Source organism: Mobula hypostoma, chromosome 8, assembly GCF_963921235.1.
Source record: "Mobula hypostoma chromosome 8, sMobHyp1.1, whole genome shotgun sequence".
NCBI lineage: Eukaryota > Metazoa > Chordata > Chondrichthyes > Myliobatiformes > Myliobatidae > Mobula > Mobula hypostoma.
The window spans coordinates 78,686,634-78,712,331 of NC_086104.1; the positions used below are offsets into that span (position 1 = coordinate 78,686,634).

The 25,698-nt window shown below is 38.4% G+C and overlaps 1 protein-coding gene across 12 annotated transcripts in view; it reads right to left on the minus strand.

Moving 5' to 3' along the window:
• plcb4a (phospholipase C, beta 4a) overlaps positions 1–25,698 on the minus strand; it is a 572,877-nt gene that overhangs the window by 25,722 nt on the left and 521,457 nt on the right. For 10 of the 12 annotated variants that reach the window (XM_063056176.1, XM_063056174.1, XM_063056175.1 and 7 more), the window contains 4 exons: positions 21,454–21,555; positions 20,600–20,657; positions 18,143–18,229; positions 14,058–14,094 (listed from right to left, as the gene is read on the minus strand). In XM_063056176.1, coding sequence (XP_062912246.1) covers positions 14,058–14,094; positions 18,143–18,229; positions 20,600–20,657; positions 21,454–21,555 — 284 coding nt within the window. The remainder of the gene's footprint in view (positions 1–14,057; positions 14,095–18,142; positions 18,230–20,599; positions 20,658–21,453; positions 21,556–25,698) is intronic. The other 2 variants (XM_063056183.1, XM_063056182.1) reach the window with 1 other exon arrangement.

A 25,698-nucleotide genomic window follows, 5' to 3' on the forward strand; every position in this document is an offset into this window, starting at 1 on the left:
CCACCATTCAATAGGATTATGGCTGATCTGGCCATGGACTCATCTCCACCTACCTGCCTATTCCCCATAACCTTTAATTCTCCTACTATGCAAAAATCTATCCAACCTTGTAAATATATTTACTGAGTAGTCTCCACTGCTTCATTGGGCAGAGAACTCCACAGACTCACCACTCTCTGGGAAAAGCAGTTCCTCCTCATCTCCGTCCTAAATCTACTCCCCTGAATCTTGAGGCTATGTCCCCTTGATCTAGTCTCCCTTACCAGTGGAAACAACTTTCCTGCCTCTATCTTATCTATCTCTTTTATAATTTTATATGTTTCTATAAGCTCTCATCTCATTCGTCTGAATTCCAGTGAGTACAGTCCCAGGTACTCAGTCTTTCCTCATAATCTAACACCCCCATATCTGGAATTAACCTGGTGAACCTCCTCTGCATTGCCTCCAAAGGCAGTATAACCTTCCTCAAAGTAAGGAGACCAGAACTGAATGTAGTACTCCAGATGCGGCCTCACCAGTTGCAGCATAACCTTGCTCGTAAATTCAGTCCCTCTAGGAATGAATGGCAATATTCCATTTGCCTTCTTGATAGCCTGCTGCACCTACAAACCAACCTTTTGTGATTCATGCACAAGCACTCCCAAGTCCCTCTGCACAGCTGTGTGCTGCAAGGTGCAGATTATTATTTAAATTGTAAATTTTTTACCATTTCAATAATAATCTGCTTTCATTTTTCCTTTGCGAGTGGATGACCTTGCAGTTACCAACATTGTACTCCATCCGCCAGACCCTTGCCCACTCACTTAACCTATCTATATCTCTCCGTATCTTCTGCACAATTTGCTTTTCCACTTAATTCAGTATCATCAGCAAACTTAGATACACTACACTCGGTCCCCTCTTCCAGATCATTAATGTATATCGTGAACAGTTACAGGCCTCGCAGCACACCACTCACCACTGATTGCCAACCAGAGTAACACCCATGTATCCCAACTCTCTGCTTTCTATTAGTTAACCAATCCTCTATCCCTGCCAATACATCACCCCCAACTCTATTCATCCTTATCTTATGGAAAAGTCTTTTATGCAGCACCTTATCAAACACCCTCTAGAAATTTAAGTAAACAACATCAATCCGTTCCCCTCTATTCACTGCACTCGCTATATCCTCAAAGAACTCCCGCAAGTTTGTCAAACAGGACCTACCTTTGCTGAATCCATGCTACATCTGCCTGATGGATCCGTTTCTTTCCAGATGCCTTGCTATTTCTCCTTTAATGATGGCTTCAAGCATTTTCCCAACTTTACCTGCCTTTTGCCTACATCCTTTTTTGAACAATGGCATGACATTTGGTGTCTTCACATCCATCGGGAACTGCCCAGAGTCCAGAGAATTTTGCTAAATTATCTAAGCTTCAACTATAACCTCTGCCATTTCTTTCAGTACCCTGGGATGCATTCCATCAGGACCAGAGGTCTTATCTATCTTCAGGCCCACGAGTTTGCTCAGTACAGAATCATCAAACAATCTTCATACGGTAACCATTTCATTTCTGGAATCCTTCTCACCAACCTTCTCTTGACCTTTTCCAATGCCAGCACATCTTTTATTAGATAAGAGGTCTAAAACTACTCACAATACTAAGTGTGGTATGACCAATGCCTTACAAGTCCTCTGCATCACATCCTTGTTCTTATATTGTAGTCCTATTGAAATGAATGTTAACATTGCACTTGTCTTCCTCAACACTGACCCAACCAACATGTTAACTTTTTGAGAATCCTGCACAGGACTTCCAAATCCTTTCACACCTATTTTCTCTCCCTATGTTTTTTTTTTCAGTTGCCTTCTGTTGTTTTTTAATAGCTACCCAATCCTCTAACTCTCCCAGTAATATTTGGTCTAATATATGCCCTCCCTTTTGCCTTTATGCTTTCTTTGACTTCCCTTGGCAGTCATGGTTTCCTCATCCACCCTTTAGAATACTTCTTTATCTCCGGGATGTATTTATCCTGCACCTTCCAAATTGCTCCCCAGAAACTCCAGCTGTTGCTGTTCTGCTGTTATCCCCGCGAGTGTCCCCTTCCAATCAATTCTGGCCAGCTCCTCTCTCATGCCTCTGTAATTCCCTTTACACAACTGTAATACTGGTACGTCTGACTTTTATCTTCTCCCTTTCAAATGCAGGGTGAATTCCATTATATTATAATCATTGACTCCCAAACCAAGGGTTCCTTTCCCTTAAGCTCCCTAATCAAATCTGGTTCATTACGTAACACCCAATCCAGAATAGCTGATCCCTTAGTGGACTCAACCACAATCTGCTCTAAAAAGGCCTCCCGTAGGCATTCTGCAAATTCCCAAAGGCAGAGGTTGATAGATTCTTGATTAGTCAGGAGATGAAGGGTTACAGGGGAAAGGCAGGAGAAAGGCAGGAGACTGGGGCTGAGGGAAATGGATCAGCCATGATGAAACAGCAAAGCAGATATGATGGGCCAAATGGGCCAATTCCGTATAAGCTGAAGGTCATCCAGCTGCAGCTCCAGTTTCTTAACATGGTCTCTGAGGAACTGCAGCTCAATGTACTTTGTGCAGGTGTAGTTATCAGAGAGGCAGGGGATCTCCCAGTATTCTCACATTTCATACAAAGATAGAACTCAGCCAGCCCCTAGAGCTATTCTCACTGCACTAACTGACAAAGAATGCAAAGAAGGAACTTACCAAAAACTTACCTTGCCCAAGCCCAGGAAAAGCTGAAAGCTCTTGAACACTCCTTTTTAATTGGTCATTGTAAATTGTCCCGTAATTAGGTTAAGGTTAAATTGAGGTTGTCAGGATTGCTGGGGCAGTGCAGCTTAATAAACTGGAAAGGTCTACTTAGCCCTGTATCTCTAAATAAATAAAGATCATCTACCTTATTCCATATACTGTGTGCATTCAAATATTACACCCTCAGTCCTGTATTCATCATCCTTTTCAATTTGGCCCCCCTTTTCAAGTTACACTTCAATTCATCCCACTGACTGCAATTTTGCTCTTTCATCTGCTCTCCATCCTCTTCGCTAACTCCCTATACTCACTGCACAGGACCTCTTCCCCCTTTCTACCCATGTCATTGATGCCAGTATGCACCACAACCTTTAGCTGCTCATCTTCCCTCTTCAGAATCTTCTGCAGCCACTCTGAGACATTATCTCTAGCACCTGACAGGCAACACAGCAATGTTCCAAACTGTATGTGAAATTGATCATGCAAAAAGCAGCCACACCATGTGATTCCACTGTCCAATCAGGGTAACAGTAAGAATTAAAAACAGTAATACTAATAATTGAATGTTCCTATTTCAAGTTGCTTTCGTGAGTACATTAGAAATTGTAGTGGTGGTAGCTCACCTTTTGGATTGATAAAGGACAATTTGGCAAATTCTAGATGAGTTTGTAACACTAAAATTGACATTTTCTCCTAAAACTTGCTATGTTTTTTCTTAACAACACACACAAAATGCAGGAGAAACTCAGCAGGTCAGGCAGCATCTATGGAAAAGAGTAGAGCGTTGATGTTTCGGGCTAAGACCTTCGTCAGGACTCTCATTCGTCTCAGGATTCTGCTACATGTACTGATGAAAATGCACGGCATAGCAAGCTGCAGCGGTGGTGCATTGAATTACCACAGAACTTCTGTATAAACCACGTTCAGGCATGTGCCTATTAGATAGAACTATCTTAACTGGCCATAATGGAACCTTGCCAAAATGACCAAGCTTGAGAATCATTTGCCTCAAATGAATGGATATATTCCTTAATGCAAACAATATTCTGGAGGCTGAAGGATAAGGTAATGTTGTGACAATCACAAAACAATGATACGAGAACATAAAAAGAAACATTTCTGACTGAAAATGGGATACAAACAATGACATGTTGACAAATCTTCATGTATCATTCAGTGAGAAATGTGTTGTTTTGTAGAAACTAGAAAATTACTTCAATACAATTGTGTTAGAAAGAATTTAAAGTAGTAAGCAAGTTGTCTGAAGTAGGATGTGATAATTGGTGAGTACATTATTTCAAAGATGAATTTTTGAAGGCAGATAATTTTGAGAAGAATTCCCTACACAATTGTATGTCTGACAGAGTTAAATAAAGCCCAGCATACATCATGGAAGATATTGCAAACTGCATTTTGCTTCAAGCTGTTGCTTTCGTGTCTATGGTACCTCTAGATGATGCGAGTACACACTGTGGCTCAAGGAACAGTTCTTCTGCTACAGGAAGAAGGCAGCTAGCAAAATGCTTGTGATTTAACCATTTTGAAGACAGCATCAAGTAGTTTAATGTCTCAAGATGTAAGTATCTTAAATTGCTGCCAAGCAAATAAACTATTATGCATTTGAGTATATATATTTAGTGCTGTCTGAGGTACTTGCATATTTTCCTTGTGACCACATAAGTTTTATCTGGGTGTTCTAGTCATCCTAGAGATGTGCAGGTGATGGGATAATTTGATATTGTAAATTGCCTGTGGGGTGTAGGTGAATAGTCAAATCCCAGGAAAGTTGATGGGGATGCGGTAGAATAGGTTATAGGGGAAATTAATGCAGGAACAGTATTTCACTGTGAGTCAACATTGGCTTGATGGACTGAAATGGCCTCCTTCTGTATCACATGGAAAAATGAAATCACAAAAATCGTTTTCAGTCAATCCAATCCACCTTATAGAGTTGTACGGCATAGAAGCAGGTCCTTCAGTTCACCAAATCCATTCTGCCCAACCATACAAATTCCATTTTGGTCTGTATCCTTCCACGTCTTACCTATTTAAATACCTGTCTAAATGGCTCTCAAATGTAGTGATTGTATCTGATTCCTCCATCTCCTCAAGAAATATATCAGAGAAGTATGTACAATATATCAAGAAATAGTTGAACAGCAGTGACTACCACAAAGGCTATATGACCAGACATATCCAAGCTGAAGTGCTGAAGACGAGCCAAGCTCTTCAAATACAGTTACAACACTGACATCTACCTGAGTATGGAAACTTCCCCAGTTATGTCCTGTTCATCACATCCAATCTGGCTAATTGCTGTCCATTTTCATCAGAGCATCACCCAGAGTTTCATCTTGCAGCACTTACAATGACCTGTACTCTGAAGTACAGTGTGGTTTGTCAGGATCACTGGGCCCCAGGCCCATTTCAGACTAAGGTCCAAATGTGGACCCAAGAACTGAATTGCTGAGGTGAGGTATGAGTGACAGTATCTGACATTCAGGCGGCTTTTGACCCAGCTGTAGCTACAAGGAGTCCTGTAAAAATTGCAATGAAGAAAACACATCTACATTTTAGTTTGAACTCAAGGCCATGACTAGGTCTGGAGCTGAGTGATACATCTACAGATGTACCATGGAGAACATTCTGATAGGCTGCATCACCGTCTCATATGGGGGGTGGGGACTGGTATGGGGGGGGGAGCTACTGCACGGGATCGAAAGAAGCTACAGAAAGTTGTAAAATTAGTCAGATCCATCCTGGGGTACTAGCCTCCACAGTTTCAAAGACATCTTCAAGGAGATGTGCCTCGAAACGTGGAATCCATTATTGAGTACCCCCATCACCCAGGACAGGACCTCTTCTCACTGTTACCATCAGGAAGGAGGTACAGAAGCCTGAAGGCACACTAAGCGATTCAGAAACAGCTTTTTCCCCTTTGCCATCTGATTTCTAAATAGATATTGAACCCATGAAAACAACCTCACTTTTAAAAATTTTTTTCTGTTTTTGTTAATTCAAATTCAACTATTTAATATACATACATATATATTTACAGTAATTCATTTTTTTTCTATATTCATCATGTATTACATTGTACTGCTGCAACTAAGTTAACAAATTTCACTGCATATGCCAGTGATATTAAACCTAATTTTGATCCTTTCAACCCCAAACTGAGCACTGATGAGCAGATTATAGAAAAACACAGTAAGTTTTGTACAACAGCACTATTAATACCCATGAGGGGTCAATCACTGTAAGGTGCAAGTCATCTGAGCTTCAAACATTACTGCAAAAGCACCTCAGGTTGTTGTCCTAGTGCCATTTTCATTGTCCCACTGACCATTTGCAGTTACTTCATTAGATCATGGCTCATTACATAAAACTGACCCTAATCTGAAATGATCTGGAATTTTTCAAAGACCCCCTCCATCTAGGCCAGGCCCTTTTCTCACCACTGCCATTGGGCAGGAGGTACAGAAGCCTTAGGCCCCACGCCCACCAGGTTCAGGAAGAGTTATTACTGTACAATCATCAGGCTCTTGAACCAGTGTGAATAACTTCATTCACTTCTACTGTGAAACGTTTGTATGACCTTCAGACTCACTTTCAAAGATTCTTTAGAGCTCAAGTTCTCAGTATTAATTTATTTATCTGCATAGTTTGTATTCTTTGCACATTGGTTGTTTGGCAGTCTTTTTCTGTTTATATGTACTTTTCTGTAAAATTCTAATTGTATTCCTTTAACCTGTAAATGCCTGCAAGAAAATGAATCTCAAGGTAGCATACACGTACTTAATATATTTATTATAAACATTCACATTGAACTTTGCCCTATATATGTTGACAGGATCTTGTATCATTTAGTGCCATCACATGGGCAGGCCAGAGAAGTGTTGCTAGCTGGCAATGTCATCCTCTCAGGCTTTAATAATGATCATACCTGTTAAGGATTTTAAAAGTTTCTAAATATTCGTGACCATTGGAGCTGATTGGCAGAGTGAAAACTGCTGTTCTAATATCAGAAACATTGGACAACAATCGAAAAGGTCAGTGAAATAATTTTTTTAAAGGTTTAAAATTGTAGATATTTTAAAGAATTAAAACACTACTAAGCATCTAAAAACTTATAAGTAAACTCAGGTAAGATTTCATTTACTTATTGTTACCTGTGTCACTTGCAGCTATTTCTATCTATTCAATAGGCTTGAGGTTTCTGGACCAGATCTGGCCTCTCACTTTCCCAGTTCTGATGAAGAGATGAAGACCGGAAATGTTGGCTATTTGTTTTTTCATAAATGCTGCTTTATTTGCTGAGATTTACAGCATTTTCTGTTTGTTCTTTGGGTCTAATGTCACCCAGATTCAAGAGGGTAGACTTCTAAGGTTATGTGTTGGAGAACCATAGCAAATTATATTCTGCTGGTGGAGTCCAGTCCAGTAGGCTCCTCTTTGCTGCTGTGGAACTGCAAGCAAAGAACAGTCAGGAAGTTGCTGTGGAAATCCAAATCTGATGACATATCTGCTGAGAAATTTCCACAGCTCAATTAGCTCTGGCTCAGTTGAGTTCTGCTAAACTTGGATAAAGGTTGTGGTACATAATTGGTATCAATGACATAGGTGGGAAAGGGATGGGGTCTTGAAAAGACAATATAAGGAGTTGGGTAGAAAGCTGGAAAGCAGGACCTCAAGGGTAGTAATCTCAAGGGATTACTGCTTGTGCCACATACCATGTGCCAATGAGGGTAAGAATAGGATGCTTAGGCAGATGAATGCATGGCTGAGCAATTGGTGCCGGGGGCAGTGTTTCAGAATTGTGGATCACTGGGATCTCTTCTGGGGAAGACCTGACCCTTTACCAAAAAGAAGGTTGCACCTGAGCTCAAGGGAAACCAATATCCTTGTGGATACATATGCAAGAGATGTTGGTAAGGGTTTATAATAATTTGGTGAGTGGATGGGAACTGGACTGAGGATGGGGCAGTTAGCACACAAGTAGATGCAGTGTGTAGTGGAACTGTGAGGAAGGACAGGCAGCTGATAAGGCAAAATTGCAGTCAGTGGGATGGGTTGAAGTACATCTTCAAAATAAACAGTAGTTTCAACAAATTGGAAAAGTGAGGATGAAGTAAAAGGGACAAGAGTGCAAGAAAAGATATGAAAGTCTACAGAATAAATAAAAAGACAAAAAATTTAGAAAGGGGTAAGAATTTAACTTCTGGTAACATAGCAGTAAAATTGAAAATAATAATGAAACTGAACTGAAAGTGATATATTTGAACGAATTGCAAAAAAAGGCAGTCCTTTTCTGGAATGTACTGCTCACCTCCATGGTATGAGAAAGGTATGACGAGAAAAATGCCCATTGCCTGTTCCATTCTTTCCTTGGCCAGTTTATCATGGCTGGCAGGCACCCTATCATAGCAGACAAAATACGTCAAAGGGAAAATTAAGGACTACTCCTTTCATCCTTGGTGCGCGGAACATGCGTGCACTGTTAGTGTCAATGGTAACAGACATCAGAGGAAAACTGCTCTAATAGGGAGAGAGCTAGCCCAATATAACATCCATATTGCAGCCCTAAGTGAAACCTGACTTGCAGGAAAGGGCAAACTTTATGAAAGGGTTGCAGGATACACATTCTTATGGAACAGAAGAGGAAATTAAGATCGGCATGAGGCTGGGGTTCAGTTTTGCAGAGATCGCTAGCAAACTTGCTGAACCTCCAAAGGGCATGAATGACTAGCTCATGACAATGAAACTCCCTCTGTCACATGGTAAGAAGCATGTCCACATTGTCAACATTTAGGCCCCAACCATGACGAATCCAGGTGATGTCAACGACAAGTTCTATGAAGAACTGCACTCAATTATTGCAAATGATCCCAAAGCGCACAAGCGTATCATCCTTATGATTTCAAAAGAAGAGTCAGCTCTGACAGCACCTGCTGGGATGGGGTCATTGGGAAATATGATGTGAGCCACTGCAACAGCAGCGATCTTCTACTATTCCAGACATATGCTGAACATGAACTGTTGATCACCAATACTGTCTTCCATTTTCCCACCCGTAACAGAACTTCATGGATGTATCGCTGCTCTAAGCACTAACATTTAATTGACTATATCATAGTCAGGATGAGACTGGCAGGATGTCTCCTCAGCATTAAGTGGCAAGACAGAATCTTTGACACTGAGGTGCTTACCAAGGCAGGTCTGCCCAGTATCTACACCATCCTGACACAGTCCCAGTTATGCTGAACAGGTTGTGTAGTTCATCTGCCAGACCACCGGCTGCCTAAGAGACTGCTTTACGATTAACTACAAAAAAGAATGCATTCCTGTGGAAGCCAAAGAAAACACTATAAAGACTCCCTGAAAACTTCACTAAAAGGGTTCAGCACCAACCCAGACACCTAGGAAAAGATCACCCAGGATTGGGTTGAGTACACTCCTCCCTTTGTAAGGGTGCAGTGACATGAGGCAGAAAGACGCTTGCAGCAAAGACGTAGGGTGGTCAGGATAGCCCGAGCCAGCAGCCTGCAAACAACGTGGTTGCCATCTTTTGTCCGCACTGCCAAAGAACTTTTGAACAGGGATGGCCTCTGCGTATCCACACACGAGTCCAGCTCCTACAAATCGCAGATGACTACGGTGGTTCTCATCGTTGCACGACGGACAAATGAAGATTGCACTTGGAACATTGTGAGCAGTTTGGGGCCCCTTACCTAAGAAAGGTTGTGGTGGCATTGGAGAGGATCCAGAGGAGGTTTACGGGAATGATCTTCCATTTGAAAGGGTTAACCTGCGAGGAGTGTTTGATGGCTCTGGGCCTGAACTAGCTGAAGTTTAGAAGAATGACGGGGATCTCAATGAGACCTATGGAGAGGATGCTTCGTATAGTGGGGGAGTCTGGGTTCTGAGGGCACAAATTCAGAATAGAAGGATGTCCTTTTAAAACAGAGTTGAGGAGGAATTTCTTTATCCAGAGGGTGGTGAATCTGTGGAATTCCTTGCCACAGACAGCTGTGGAGGCCAAGTCATTAGTATATTTAAATTGAAGGTTGATTATTAAGAGTGTCAAAGGTTACAGGGAGAAAGCAGGAGAATGGGGTTAATAGGGATAATAAATCAGCTGTGATGGAATGGCAGAGCAGACTCGATGGGCCAGAGAGCTGAATTCTGCTCTCATATCTTATGGCAAAAAACTGTACTCCTTATATAGACTCATCAAGACATTTTTACACCTGTATTCAAATTCTCTTGTTATAAAGGCCAATGTGCCATTTGCCTTTAAAACACTAGATCTGCCTGCATATTAATTTTCAGTAACTTGTACACAAAGTTCAAAGTCAATTTATTATTGTGACAAAACAGGTTGGCAATGTTAATTCTCCCACTAACCTTGCCCCTTTGCCCGGTTAGTCACTCCTCCTCGTCCTGTCCCTGGTCTAGTTTCCTCACTAGTTCACACACTTTGCCCTTCCATTCTACAGTTCCTGAGAGTTTACCACTTACACACCCCAACATTAAAGCGATCGCTAGCTTGGCTAATCAAAACAATCCCTTCAGTTAATATGCTCTACTGGTTTATAACTCAAAAAATAAAGATTCTAGACACAGGCATTCGAAACAGTTTCATTTATTTTCCCTCCCACTGTTACATCAGTTTGCGGACAGCAGAAAGTCTTCAAAAGACCCAAGGATCAGCTTGGGACATCCTAAAATAATGCCTGGGTTAGTGGGAGCAGGCACTCTACACCCTACGCAGGCAGATTTAAACTTTTGGCTTTGCCGAGGTGTGGAGGTTGGATTTAACGGTTATATTGGAAAGTTAATGACAGAGTGTGTCATGGAGAAAGCCTCTGTATATTTGTAAATTTTGTTTTCATTTGTCTATTTGTAAATACTTTTTTTCTTCACAACTTTTGCTTTTTTTTTACCTGGCACTGAATAAAACCCCTTTGTATTAACGTGCTGTTGCAGCTTACCATCTGTTTTTTTTCAACTGGTGACCCTTGTTTGGCCCTCTTACCCACACCAGATAGCAAGGTGTGACAATTATCAAAGTATGCATATGTCATCATATGCAACCTTGAGAATCATTTCTTGTGGACAAACTCAGTAATTGAAAGGAACACAATTTAATCAATGAAAGTCTGCACCCAACAGGACGAAAAAGACAACCAATGTGCAAAAGACAACAAATTGCAAATACAAAAGAAAAATATAATAATTATTAGTAGTAGTATTTTTATTGTTGTTATTAACAATAAGACACAGAGACCTAGAAAGTGAGTGTCTAGGTGTGGGAACAGTTCCGTGATGGAGCGAGTAACGTTATACCCTCTGGTTCAAGAACCTGATGGTTGAGGGGAATAACCATTCCTGAATCTGGTGGTGTGTGTCCTGAGGCTCCTGTACCACGTTCCTTATGGCAGCAGCAAGAACAGTACATGACCTGGGTGGTGCGAGTCCTTGGTAATGGATACTGATTTCCAGCAACAGTTCTCCGTGAAGATGTGCTCAACGGAGGAGATGGGCTGGGCCATATTCACTATATTTTGTAGGATTTTCTGTTCAAGGGCATTGGTGTTTCCATACCAGACTTCGATGCAACCAGTTAATATATTCTCCACCACACATCTATAGAAGTTTGTCAAAGTTTTAGATGTCAATCTTCACAAACTTCTAAGGATGTAGAGGTGTTGCCATGATTTCTTCATAATGACATTAGGTGCTAGACCCTGGACAGATTCCCTGAAATGATAATACTGGTTCTTGGACCTCTGGTTTCCATCTCCTGAAGTTAATAATCAGACCATAAGACATCGGAGCAGAATTAGGCCATTTGGCCCATTGAATCTGCTCCTCCATTCAACCATGGCTGATCCTTCTGTTCTCTTCCTCAGCCCCATTCACTGATCTTCTTCACTTTACCTTTGATGTTGTGGCCAATCAAAAACCTATCAATCTCTGTCTTAAATGCACTCAATGACCTGGCCTCCACAGCTGCATGTGGTAACAAATTCACCATCCTCTGGCAAAAGAAATTTCTCCGCATCTCTGTTTTAAATTGATGCCCCTTTATCCTGAGGCTGTGCCCTCTTGTCCTAGACTCCCCCACCATGGGAAACATCCTTTCCATATCTACTCTATTTATTCTCTCAATATTTGAAACATTTTAATGAGATCCCCCTTCATCCTTCTAAATTCCAGCGAGTACAGCCCAGAGCCATCAAACATTCTTTATATGATAACTCTTTCACTCCTGGAATCATCTTTGTGAACCTCCTCTGAAACCTCTCCAATGCCAGCGCAACTTTTCTTAGATGAGGAGCCCAAAACTGTTCATAATACTCAAAGTGAGGCCTCACTAGTGCCTTATAAATCTTCTGCATCACATCTCTGATCTTATATTGTCGACCTCTTGAAATGAATGCTAACACTGCACTTGTCTTCATTGCTCTTGCTGACCTTGTGTGAGAGGTTGTTGTTGCACACTCAGCCAGATTTTCAGTCTCCCTCCTATAAACTACTTTGTCACAACCTTTGATTTGGCCAACAATATTCATGCCATCAGTAAACTTAAACACAACATTGGAGCAGTGCTTAGCCTCACAGTCATAAATGTAAAGCATAATGAGACATCAGCATCATCCAAATCCTGATCACTTAAAAAATATCTGGCTTTTCTATTTTGCGCAACAAAATAGATGATTTCATATTTTTCCGTATTATGGCCATGTTTTCGCCTATACAATCAGACTGTCTACATCCCATTGAAACCTCCTCTCTCATCACAATCCACCTAGTTTTTTTTGTATCTAACTTGCAAAAATTTTGTTTTCTCCTCTCAGTGAAACTGCTTATATAGACTGTGTATGGAAGAGTCATAGTCATAGTCATACTTTATTGATCCCGGGGGAAATTCGTTTTCGTTACAGTTGCACCATAAATAATAAATAGTAATAACACCATAAATAGTTTCAATAGTAATATGTAAATTATGCCAGGAAATAAGTCCAAATAAGAGGCACAAGCACCAATGCCTGCAGTACCCCACTTGGCAATCTGAGAAAGATCTGACCGTTTCCTGTCCTATAGCCAATTCTTTCATTCTATGTCAAGATTATGCCCACAGCCCTTGTGCTCTATTGACCAACCTCCTATGCAGGACCTCATTGAAAGCGATCTGAAAACCTAACCTTTGATGTGTGGTCTCACTAAATGCCTTCAGCAAATGCCAACAATTCAGTGGCTCCACTGCTAGAATTTCCCAGCTGGTTCCAGCCCAGATGAGTTCACAGTGAGATACACAGCATGGAAGCAGTCCTTTGACAAACTGATTCTGCACCAACTATCATCAACCCAGTCTATTCTCCCATGTACCAAAGGCACGTTACAGTCAACCTACCAACCCACACATTTTTTGAACATGGGAGGAAACAGGAGCACCTGGTGCAGTCAAGGGAGAAAATACAAATTCCATGCAGACAGCTCCACAGGTTAGGATTGAACCCAGGTCATGGGAGATGTGAGACAGTAATGTACCAGGTTTGTTATTGTGGTCTCATTCTGGCTTATTTGTATGAATTTAATTTCTATATTAAATGTAATCTTCAATTCTATTTGAAATCTAAAAGACAAATTACAAACTCCCCACCTGGATAGGGTTTTGGCAAATTGCATAATCCCCCTATGAGTCGTGTTGGAAATCTGCGTTTCATTGAAATAACTAGTTTACAGCCAGGCAAGAGTTGATCATAAATAATAGTTATTGAATCATAAAGTGTATTTGCTCAATACCGTAGACAGTGCAAAAAATAACCAATGTGCCTTTGTTAAAAATATGGTTACTTTAGATAATAGTTTTACATTTTAATACAGATGAACTATATTATTCCCCATTTATTAACCAAAGTTAAATTTTAAATGTCAATCTTTCATTTTGTCCCACTGAACACTTCTCGTGAGATTGCTAAATAAATATAGTAAGACAGAATTGTGGATCCTGTCACAGGGTATACTTAATAGCCGATTAACTCGGAATTCTGCTCACAAAGTGGTGAATTACTGATAACATCCCAAGTCCAGAAAAGGGGAAAAAAAAACTCCATGGATAATTGTTCTCTCTTTTGCACCAAAATTTTCAAACTTTCCATCATTGAATGTAAAATCTAATCTTAATCAATGCGTGATCAACTCTATCTGTATATGAAGTACTGTCAAAATTAAACAACGGATTTGATTGTTGCTTGGTAATTAAGAACAGTCCTACCTTGAATGCCAGACCCTGCATGACATGATTTCAGCAGCTGTTTGTACAAAAATAATAGTGATTACAAATCAAAAATGTATACAAAATGAAATGCCAGTGTTCATTAACATGTTTTTAAAATGCACTCTATATTTGAACTTCAATGGTAAAAATAACAAAGTTAATATGAAACTTTACTTTATAAGCATTCAGGCTAAACATTCACTGGTGGAGTAACAAATAATTCATAAAGATGATCTATTTTATAAGGTGCTATGAATGATGAATGGACAATAAAAAAACTATACAGGTGAAGGCTAAGAAGGGATGTTACCATCTGTGTGCTGCCACAATCAACTAAAACTCAGAGATGAATTGTGCTGAGAATTAAGCTACACATCTCTATACAAAAGTAAGTTTGCAGTTTGAGGACAGAGATGAGCTCCTACCACCAAGCTGATGAGAAATAAAATATTACACTTCCGAAGCATTTTTAGAAGAAAATGTTTGAAACACTGATGAAAGTAAACAGATTTGAGAAGTTTTGCATCATACAATAAACATCAATTAACTTTGGATTTTCTGTGTATGTTATAACAGCACAAGATGAGGAATTCTAATAATAAATCAACTTTTAAGGATTACAACATTTGAAAATGTCTAATCTGCAATGTTTCTTTAATTGTGCCTTCGCACCTCCAGTGAGAGTCGGTGGCCCGATCAATACACGGCTGCAAACTGTTTGCTGGGAATGAGGTGTCAGGATAGAACATAGTAATCTGATGAATTTGCTGTGTTGTTAGGCATTTACTTGCTTTTGTTTCACAGTCCATCATGGTAAATGAGCTCAGCAGAAAATTCAGGCAGTGTGAACATAATACAGGGGATTAAAATTCATCCTGTGATCGCACTAAATACATTGCAGAATAGAAATTGTGTGTTGCACCCTCACTCAGAAATTCTTTCCATGATACCAGAAATTGTGCACAAAATGCTGATAGACTATCAATGCTACTGAACTTTTGAGGAGTTATGTATTGGTTCAATGTGGGCATGGGTTCATACTGCCTTAGTCTTTGTTTCTGATGATATTTTTGAGGGACTCCCTGATGTCTAGATAGTGCTCTCTCTCTCTCTCTTTCCCTTCCTCAAGGTTGTGACTCCATGTGGGCCTGAAGTTCAATAAGCAACTTGGAATTCCAATGCCCAGCCATCCTTAGTCTGCACATGTGCCTTCCTGGTAGTAATGATAAATAGCTGAGAACTTTATAGATGAGCCCTTGTTCTGCTCTTGTACTTCCACAGCATAGCAACCAGGAGAAGGAACACTGGCTGCTTTCCTACTTCTTCCATCCCCTAACATAGAGGTAGTAGGGAAGCTACAGTGATCTGCCAGCTTAGTTTAGACTGGAGATTGAACTTGGGATAGGTCTGTGCAGTACAACACGACTAATGACGCACAACTAATAATTATGGGGCAGATTTAATGATAGATTGTGTCAATTTGAAATAAAATGTATTTTACTTCAAAAACTGGAGTATGCTTAATTTATATAAATATCCTCTTTTTCATAAAAGGAATTTTCCTGCATAAGTAACTGCAAGAAAAATTATGAGATAACTTTTCTTCCTTCAGTGACCAGACTGTAATCTGACAGATTAAACTGTCAAACCATTTCAGAATCCATTAGGAAATTTAGTTTCTTTTAAATCAGCTTGATCAACATTAGGTCACAATCTCCCCTCAGCCATATTATTGTCCAGGCAAAGAGGAAAATGTACCTCCTTATGTTTCCTTGGGGCAGCACTGTGAAAAACTTCCAAAGCCTAGAGAAGTATAGAAAGTACAAGACTGAAATTAAATGACAAATCAAGAAGTTAACTTGGATGCATGAACAGGAATTTTGAGGTAAAAATGAAAGGAAATCTTAAGATATATTATAAGTATAAGAAAGGAAAAGGAAAATAAAAGGTAATTTTTATTACAGGCAAAAATGGTAGTTCCCTATAAAGGCAGGAGAAATGTGTATTTCTAAATGAATTCTTTGTGCCAATCTTCTACAACGCAGACATTGAGATTAACTATATAAAACATTTAAATGATACACAGAGAAGGAGAGCACATTAAGAGATTTTGATTCTATAATTGTAATTAAACGTATAGGCATGAATAAGATGTATCCCTAGATGTTAAAAGATTCAGGAAGGAAACAACACAGAATATAACTATCAATTTTAATTATATTACAGCTAAAGATATGATGCTGCAGAAATGTTGTATTAATTGTTTAATACATGAGAAATTGATAGGCCCATTTGGCTGACCTTACATGAGTGGTGGCAAAATTATTGGAGCAAATATGGGAGCCAGCAGTAAAACATCAATTAGAGAAGTTAATCAATAACGGGTTAGCTAAAGGAAAGTTATGGCCTGACTTTGGTGAATGAACTTTTTAAGCACACAATTAAGAGAGATTGTACTGGGCTTGATGAGGTTTTTATGGATTCTGCCAAGTGTTCGACAAAGCTAGATGTGGAAAATGGATCAGGAAAGTAAAATCCACTGAGATGAAAGGGAAAATGGCAAGTTGCATTAGAAATTAAGTCAATGGAAGGAAAGGAAAAGATAATAGCCATAGGAGTTTCAGTGACTAGACAGCCATGTGTATTACTAGGTCCTTTACTATCTTGGCATATTTTAATGACGGATTTAAATTTAGGGATAATTATTAAGAAGATTGCCAAGGATACCTGGATTGGCAGTGTGTTAGTCAAGACAAAAGTTCCAGGCTGCGGAATGAAGTTGTCAGGACAGAAAAATAGCAAATGGAATCCATTCCAGAGATTTGTTAAGTAAGTTATGCACTAGGAGAGGGCAGACAAGATAATAGCAGAATTGTAAAAGAATGCAGGGATTTTGTGCAAAGATTTCCAAATGTAATTGGTTGGCAATTTTGGTTAGAAGGCATAGGGTTGAAGAGCTATCAACCTAGAAGCCCACAGGCTGAGCTAAGGAGTGGAAGTAACTGAAAAACATTTTTGCTTGCGAGAATATGATGTGCCCAATGGCCACCATAAATTTCCACGAATCTCTACTCAAGATTTTATGCATAATTCTACAGTGGCTTTCTACTAGTTGGAAGTAATTGAGACTGCAATAATAAATGCCCAGAAGAATTACCAGAAGCCTTATACTGGTAGCTCTTATTTGCACCTCATTACAAATGTATTAACATTTTTTCTCCAAATGCAAAACTATGAAATTGCATCATGAAATATTAAGAGGAACACACACATGAAATATTAAAACAATCTTGAAATGTTTGTCTGAAAATTAAATTTTTTAAGATATCTTCCCTATTTATAAATTTATTCAACTACTTTAATGATCTGTGACAAATATCATATTTTCATGTTGAAGGCAAAATACACACTGTTCTATTGAGTTCATAGCTGCAGTATACTCTTACAAGAAGTAATACTTTTTAATATTAAAGCTTGACAGCTTTCAAAAGTGAACAAACTGTTCAAATGCTAATTATAAAGATTACAAGAACATTGAGGAAATACCATTCTCCAGCAGCTTCGTACACAAGAGACAGAAATGCACTTGAATCTAATACCACATCACCATTAAGTGATAACTTGCATTGATTGTCTATACAATGTTCAGGAAAAAGATTATACTCAATAATTCACACTGTGCTTTCCAGTTGAATCCTTTTGTCTTGATTCATCAAAGAACAAAGGTTCCAGCGCCAAGGTTCTTTAGTGCAGCAGTAACTAAATTAATCTTGTTTTTTTGTGTTGTTCATCCTTTGTGTTTTTGACAGAAGAAAGAGAAACAAGACTCACAGAATAAATAACTCTTTGTGTAACAATCTACTTAACCACTTGCTAGCCCTAATTGTTTGGCATGCACGTTATTTTCATGAGTGAATACCTTTGCATCAGTGACTGAGAATTGGTGAATATGACTTTCACATCAATAATCACATTAGCACGCAGAAAAGTACGGAATGTTGATTAGGGAAGGTGATCCTTTTTTGGTTCCCTTATTGTAAGACAGTCTAATTTTACATACATTTAATATTTAGTACCTCTACCTGATCATTTTGTTTCTCCAAGCCTTCCAGTTGTTCAAGCTGAGCTTTTTTCAATTGGTCCATTTCCTTGGACTGCTTCATTGCAAGCTGAAAAGATGAAAATGCTGCCGTTTTATTGAACATAAGACATTATTGGCTGTAGATTATATTTTGCTGACGCACATAAATGAGTAACAGCTATCTAAAGTCTATTGCTAAGACCTTGCATCAGACATCTTGAACTGGTTTTGTTATTTAGAATGCTCCAGCAATATTAAGTAGAGGAAACTTCTTTATATTCATGGGGACTGTCTTAATAACATCCGTGAGCAGAAAAATACCAGCAGCTGGCAGTTGTTTTAAATATATAAAATTTACCAGCACTTGCTTCTAAAATGGTTAAATAGACAGTAGTATTGTTAAACAAGAATGATTTATGAACAGATAACATTCTGTTTATTGGAATACTTAATACATAGAAATTATCTCAATCATGACTGTGCTGAAGAATAAAGATTCAATCTGATTAAAACAATTTCAAGGCACTTGATGTATAGATAGAGAGCAGTTCCCTTTTTTGTTAGACTGTTAGCTGATTGCCAGACAGACAGACATAACATGAAGAACAATGGATATTCCAATTCCATCTCCCTTATAACTGCTCCAAGCATTCATTCTCAATTCAGAAAGAATTTACAAATGCTTAATCCAATCTTGTATATCATAATCAACATTCACAATGTCACCACTTCTACCATGGAGAAACCAAGGACTGGAAAATTACCTTTCTTCTGTAATGAGTACCTCACTGAGTTTCTCATCAATACTCTAATACAACTCCTGCTACTTGAACAATTTTAATTTGTTTAATTTTGATTTTCTGATAGAACTCTTCCTTAAATTTAACTGTTGTTCATTCAGTGCCATTAATACAGTAAGCTGTCATAAAATCTTTCATGAAAATGGTACAGGACATCAATGAAACAATCTGAAATTGTTAAAAAATGCTACTCTTTGTAATGCTGCTTAAAAAAAACAACTGGATGGTTGTATAAACACATCTGGCTCACTAATCGTCCTTCAGGGAAGAACATTTGCCATCTTTCCCAAGTCCAGATGCATTAATCCAAAGCACTCCTCAGCTTAGGTGTAGTTATAAATGTGCAACAATTTCTAGCATTGCCAGCAACATTCTTGTTCCATAAATAATAAAAGAAACAACCATCTCAAAGAGGTACGGTTCAAGGAGTGTCTTTAGAGAAGATATGGGGAGTCTCAAGATTGTATTCCAAGCAGCTGGAACTTTGAAAGAATGGCTGCAAAGAAAAAAGTGAAAGATATTGATGATAAACAGGAGAAATTTTCCTCCAAATTTGGAGGACTATGGAAATGTGAAGGACCATGGCTAACTTAAAATTTTCTGACCTGGGCTGCAAGCCAGTGTTAGTGAACACAAGGGTGATGGTTGAACAAGATACATTGTAAGCCAGAAGATGAACAGCAAACAAGAGGAATGAAGGATAGAAAATAATAAGTTAGACACGAGAGGACTAAGACGTGAGTCTGGAAATAACAAAGACATGGAGGAAAATTTCAAATAAACACATCTAATTGATCCCCGATGGCCCTTCAATCACAACAATGACCTTTGCAACTTGGTCACCTTTCCATGAGTTGGTAGGTACTAATGATGGGAGCACCAGAAACTGGGGCATTTTTGGGATTATGGATGGGCAGGGAACACATAAAGATGCCTATGCTCCTTGGTAAGGGAATTTATTTTAAGTAGTAACACACAAAGGAAGCCATAATGGGAATCTGATCTGATACAGCTGGTTCTATAGCGATACCAAAGAACAGCCTCATTGCCCCATATCCAGCTACCTTACCTTTCTGACTGCTATCCTTCTGGGCCACGGGAGCCTTCTTTGCCATGTGTAATATTCTCTATTTCTTCCCATTTTGCTATGGATCCCAGACTTCTTCGGTTTCTCCAAATTACTTTCTTTACTCATTTCCGTTGTTATTTATCTTGCACCATTATCACTTCTGTCACTTAATAATCTCTCTACTTCCACTTAATTTCAGGCCGCGGTCTTCTTTCTGCCTGCATACCATAACTTTACTCCCCTGTTTAACATACTCATCTGATACATCTCTAGTCATGGTCTACCTGTTTTATTTCATATTGGTAAAATCATCAGAATTTAATTTTACCATAACCAATGACCCTGACCTCACGAAGTACAAAAGAATTGTGTCAAATGTTTGTGGATCAGATGACATTTCTTGCTGGGCAAGTTGCATGGACACATTGTCACTCTAGCAAATGTAAGGTATTGATAAAAACATAAGTAATAAATGAACACAGAAGCAGTCCTTAATGTCCTAAATCTGTTCACCTCTGCTTTGAATGAATATGAGTCAGCCTCTACAGCCAAAGGTATTAAGTAAATGCAATTATACACTGTGGCATACCCGTTTCCTTTCCTCCAGGAATTTTTTTGTGTTGCTGCTGTTCAGTTCCCTGACTCGCCTGAAAAGAAAATATTCAGAACCTTTGAATGGAGTTATGGTGCAATTTTCAACAGTAACTGCGCTCTATGAAACAGTGCAACTATAGCAAAGAAATGAAAACAATTCATGAATTCCTGTACTTGAAGACTGTTAAAGTTTTTTTTTCCCAGATGTAAAGACCTTACTGGATTTTGTTGCTTTTTGAAACATTGGCTCAGAAACCCCACAATAGATAGTAACAATCAAAGTAAACTTTGAGGCTAAATTTAAATCTTCCGCTCATTAATGGTGACACAGTGCTATAGTAGGTAGTGCTGCCACCTCACAATTTCGGGGAGGAGGGTTTGATTCCAACCCCTGGTGCTGTATGATGGAATTTGCAGGTTATCCCTGTGCCTTTCTGAGTTTTCATTTTACTCCCGCAATCCAAATATAAGTAATTGTCAAGTTAATTGGTTACTGTAATTTACCCTTAATATATATAGGTGGATTATAGGAGAATCGAAGTGGAGTAGATGGTCACAGGGGAGAGAATAGATTACAGGAGAAGTAACCAGGGGTTTGGGAATAATGGGGTTGCTCTTATAGTTGGTATACTCATGTTGGAACAAATGATCTCCCGGTCTCTTTCAATGTAGTAAGAAAATATGATAAATAACAAAGGCAAGTAAATTAAACTCTGTTTATTCATCAGGAATTTCAGACTATGCAGCAGTAAAGCATATTCTTCCTTTGAAAAGTCTTCTTACAATCACCTTCTCATAAAACATCCAAGTATAGAATATTTTGATTATATTTACAAGAGATTCACTTGCCTTTCCCTTTCAGCTTTATTTTTGATACTTTTATCATGGCTTATGGCCTTGCTGTTCTCCATGGAACTCTTGGCTTGACTAGCACGCATTTCCTTGCTGTGCCTTTGTCATAAACAGAGAGAGAGAAAATAAATCAATAGTAAACATTAGTCCTAGTGTGTAGCTAAAACATTGAGGAGGCCAGACTCACAATGACTGACTTATTTGCAAAACAACTTTATGCAGTCCACAAATATGACCCGTCCAATCACATGGCATTTTAATTATCTGCTCCCAAATTTGGGACTCTGACGCAATTCGAATGAAACTCAGCTGACACTTGAGGAACACAACCTCTATCCCTCACCAACCTTGAGGTACATACCACCAGTCTTAAGGACCACTTGCATGGATATGGTCCTTGATGATATGATAAAGATGAACTCCTGATATCTCAATCTACCTCACTATGGCCTTTTGTACTTTATTTGTCTACCTGCAATGTGGTATGTCATAGAGACTCCTATGACATACAGTTTCTTCCCCTCTGTTACCCGATTCCTAAATGGACATTGAACCCATGAACATAACCTCACTTTATTAGTGCTGCTTTTGCACTATTTTTAATTTAACTATTTAATCTGCACATATTATATAAATAACTTACCGTAATTGATTTACCTATTTATATATTTTTCCTATGCTATCATTTGTTGTATTGTACTGCTGCTGTTAACAAATTTCACGCCATATGCCGGTGATAATAAACTTGATTCTGATTCCATATTCCGCTTTCAGTTTTCTCTCCCTTTTGTATATCCTCAATTAAGTTACATAAAGAATGCTTTTTCTGGTGTCACGAAGACACAAGGTTTTAACTGTATCATGGTATATGTGGGACTAATAAATCAAATACCAATGATATCCTTTCAGTCTCCATACTAAGTTTAACAACTAAAGCTCCTAACCCAAACCCTAGTTAATGCTGACAAGATGGTTGTGTTATTCTTTGTTTCTTTCCTTGCTCCACACTTTTCTTTAGTATCATTTGTTTTGTTATTTAATCTGCCTTTTGTTCCATACCACAGAGTTTTCCTTCGATATTTCTCTCTCTCCCTTACCAATTCTTTCACCCTGTACTTGCTAAATACCTCTACATGCAGTATCTGCAAACAGTTCCTGGTTCTGACAAACTGAGGTGTTCACCCTATTTTACTTGGCATAGTTGTTGACTTGAGCTGCTCATATCTTCCAGCCTTGTCTGCCTAAGTTCAGATTTCTAGCATTTAGCTTTTTTCATCAATGATATGACGGGTAAATGGGAATTGTAAAACTATCATCTGAAACTGTTGAACTCAAGTTGCATTCAAGTTGAATTCAGACAGCTGTGATGTGTTCAGCTGAATGATTCAGTATTGTTCCTGGAGGCTAGATTGACCTTCACTGAAGCAGTGTAGGAATTCAAAGAGGAATGGATGGGAAAATTAAATTCAAAGGTGACTGGAAGCTTGGAAACAGAATAAAGTGCTTTGCAAATCACCATTATAACCCATCCTGTGTTATACAGTTTGTAGATAACGTAAGTGTGAAACATGAACCTTTCAGACATGCTGTTAAACTTGCAGGATCTAATTGTGTCAGGTAAAGCTTAATGTAGACACATTCACTAAATTCCATTTTTGTATGCAAGGAAACTGTAATAGAAATATTTTTTTCACTTTGTAAAGATACAACAAAACTTTATTCTGCATCATTTCTGTATTTGCAAAACTGGGTAAATGTTTGTTATTTCACACAATGTCAGCAAGCCAAGTGGGGGGGGGGGAGAATTCCTGCAAGTTGTAAAGGGGAAATTTCAGAATTGTGGCCCAGTGATGGTGAAAAAATGGCAGCGTATTTGTAAGTCATGATATCATGTGATACAGAAACCTAACAAGAAGTGGTGTTCCCAAATGCTCAAATAAGATAAACAAAACTGGTATTTGTAATGAGAGGAGCAAAGCGATCAGAAACTATTCAGCAAATAATGCTCTGCCTGTGGAAACCTACAGACTGAGTAAGAATGGCAAAATTTGTCATTCATTTTTTGGGGTTTCATGGATGTCTGTGAAGAGCAAAACATTCAGGTTGTAAACTGAATATGTTCTCTGATATTAAATTGAACCATTAAAAACGTAATGAGTGGCATGTGACTGTTTTCGGTACTAGGATCCCAACTTTATATATTTTCAGTAAAGAACTTGGATGGAAGCACTGAAGATATGAATACTAAATTTTCTGATGTCACAAAATTAGGTTGGAAAGCAAATTATCAAGAGGATGTAGCAAGACTACGAAGATAGGCTAAGATCTAATAAATGTAGTTTAATATGGGAAAATGTTAAGCTGTTTATCTGAAAAACATAAAAAGAATGGAGAATTTAAATGTTGAGAGATTACAAAGCTCTGAGACACAAAGGGATCAAATACAGAATCCACAAAAGGCCACAGTGCTGATATTCAGAGATGTGAACAGGACGTAATTGGCTACTGGTAGATGAACTTAGTAAATAATATGGGGAGGTTATGCTTCAGTAAAATTGCACTTTTTGAAAAATTCATAGTCAGTTGGTTAAGCTGGGTCACTGCTTAGCATTAACACTTTTTCCCCAACTACTTGAAGGTGGGGCTTATTTTAACCCACCCTTGAAAGGACGTTATGTTGTTCAGGGTCAGGTAAATGGCAGATCTATTTCCTACTTACTAAGCAGATCTGTGGCTATACAGATAACTCAGTGCAGGCGGCAACTCATAACAATTAGAGATTCGAGAATTTTATCTTGAGAACTGTTTGTCATTTAAACAGCTGAGAAATGCAGCTGCAATTCACACAGCAGAAGATGTCTGCAGCCCCAGAGTAGCTGGTAAACCCATCCCACCAATCTCCCAAATGCTGGTTCATATGTAAGGGCAGAACACAAGTTGGGCATTTCCATGTTGGGGAGGATTTGTCTCACCATCTCTGTTGATGTGTTTTGGCTTTGAATGTTCTTTATAATATGGTATGTCACTGGAAAATGAAAATTTAATACTGCACAACATATAACTAACTTGTTGAAAATTTCTGCATTTTTAAACTCATTTAATTAATGTCAAAAGATGTTAAGATTGTATTGAATACAATTAAATGATCAAAGTGCTGCCTAATTATAACTTCATGACCAGTTGTATCTTAATCTCCTGAGATTTTAAACTGTGTTTTAATGAAAACTGCGGACACAGGTAAGAACAACCTCAATTGTGACAGAATGAAATCAATCATGCATTAAGAGCTATATTCTGGTGCTATTTAGTTTTTGATACATGGCAGGCCTGCATTATGTCTGGTTTATGGCTTTTTGTGAAGAACATTTTCATTTTTGCTGATTTGCTTGGTTGAGTCGTGTTTGAAATACTTAAATTATTTGGTACCTCAAGAGTATCAGATAATCAGTATTAAACAACAGATATTAATGCTCAATATTCAGAATGTTCCTGAACGAAGAAATGCAACCTGACTGTTCCCTTATACAAGTCTCAAATACCAGTAATTAAGATACAATTATACAAAAGATCAAAGATAAGTTTTATTTAATTCAACAGATAATGATACCTTTTGTTCTGCAATGATTAATACAACTTTAATGTAGTGAATTGGATGACGAACATCTCTTTAGAATAAAGGTTAGATTGCTGTGGATGAAGGGGGACTTATATAGTCAAATTTAGGAATATGAACAAATTGATAACTTTAAAAATGAAGTATGTACAACAGCTTTTTATGCATTTCTGTGAGAACTACTGATATTTTACAATTATAGGTAAATTCCAGATTACTTTATTCCTGCAATTTTGTTCCTTGTTTTGTAGGCATGTTACATCAATGTGGGCGTGGATAGAATGGATAGGAAAAACACATTTTCATTAAAAAAATAACATGGTTGGGGGTTCTTGGATCTTAAGCAACTCTTTGAAGGATTAAAAGAGAATTGAGAAGAAATATTCTTAATGAGACGATGGTGAGAGTATGGAACAATACCCAACGAACAGAAAGGTAGAAGTTCCCATCATATTCTAAAGGTTTTTGTGTATGTACTTGAAGGGCTATATTGGTCTAATGCCAATAGTAAGAAATTGGATTATGCTGGGTAACTTAGATACTTTGGGCAGAGTAATCTTCTTCTCTGCAATGAAATGCTACGATATTATGATTTTAAATGATTTCTAAGAGCAAATTCACATCTGCAT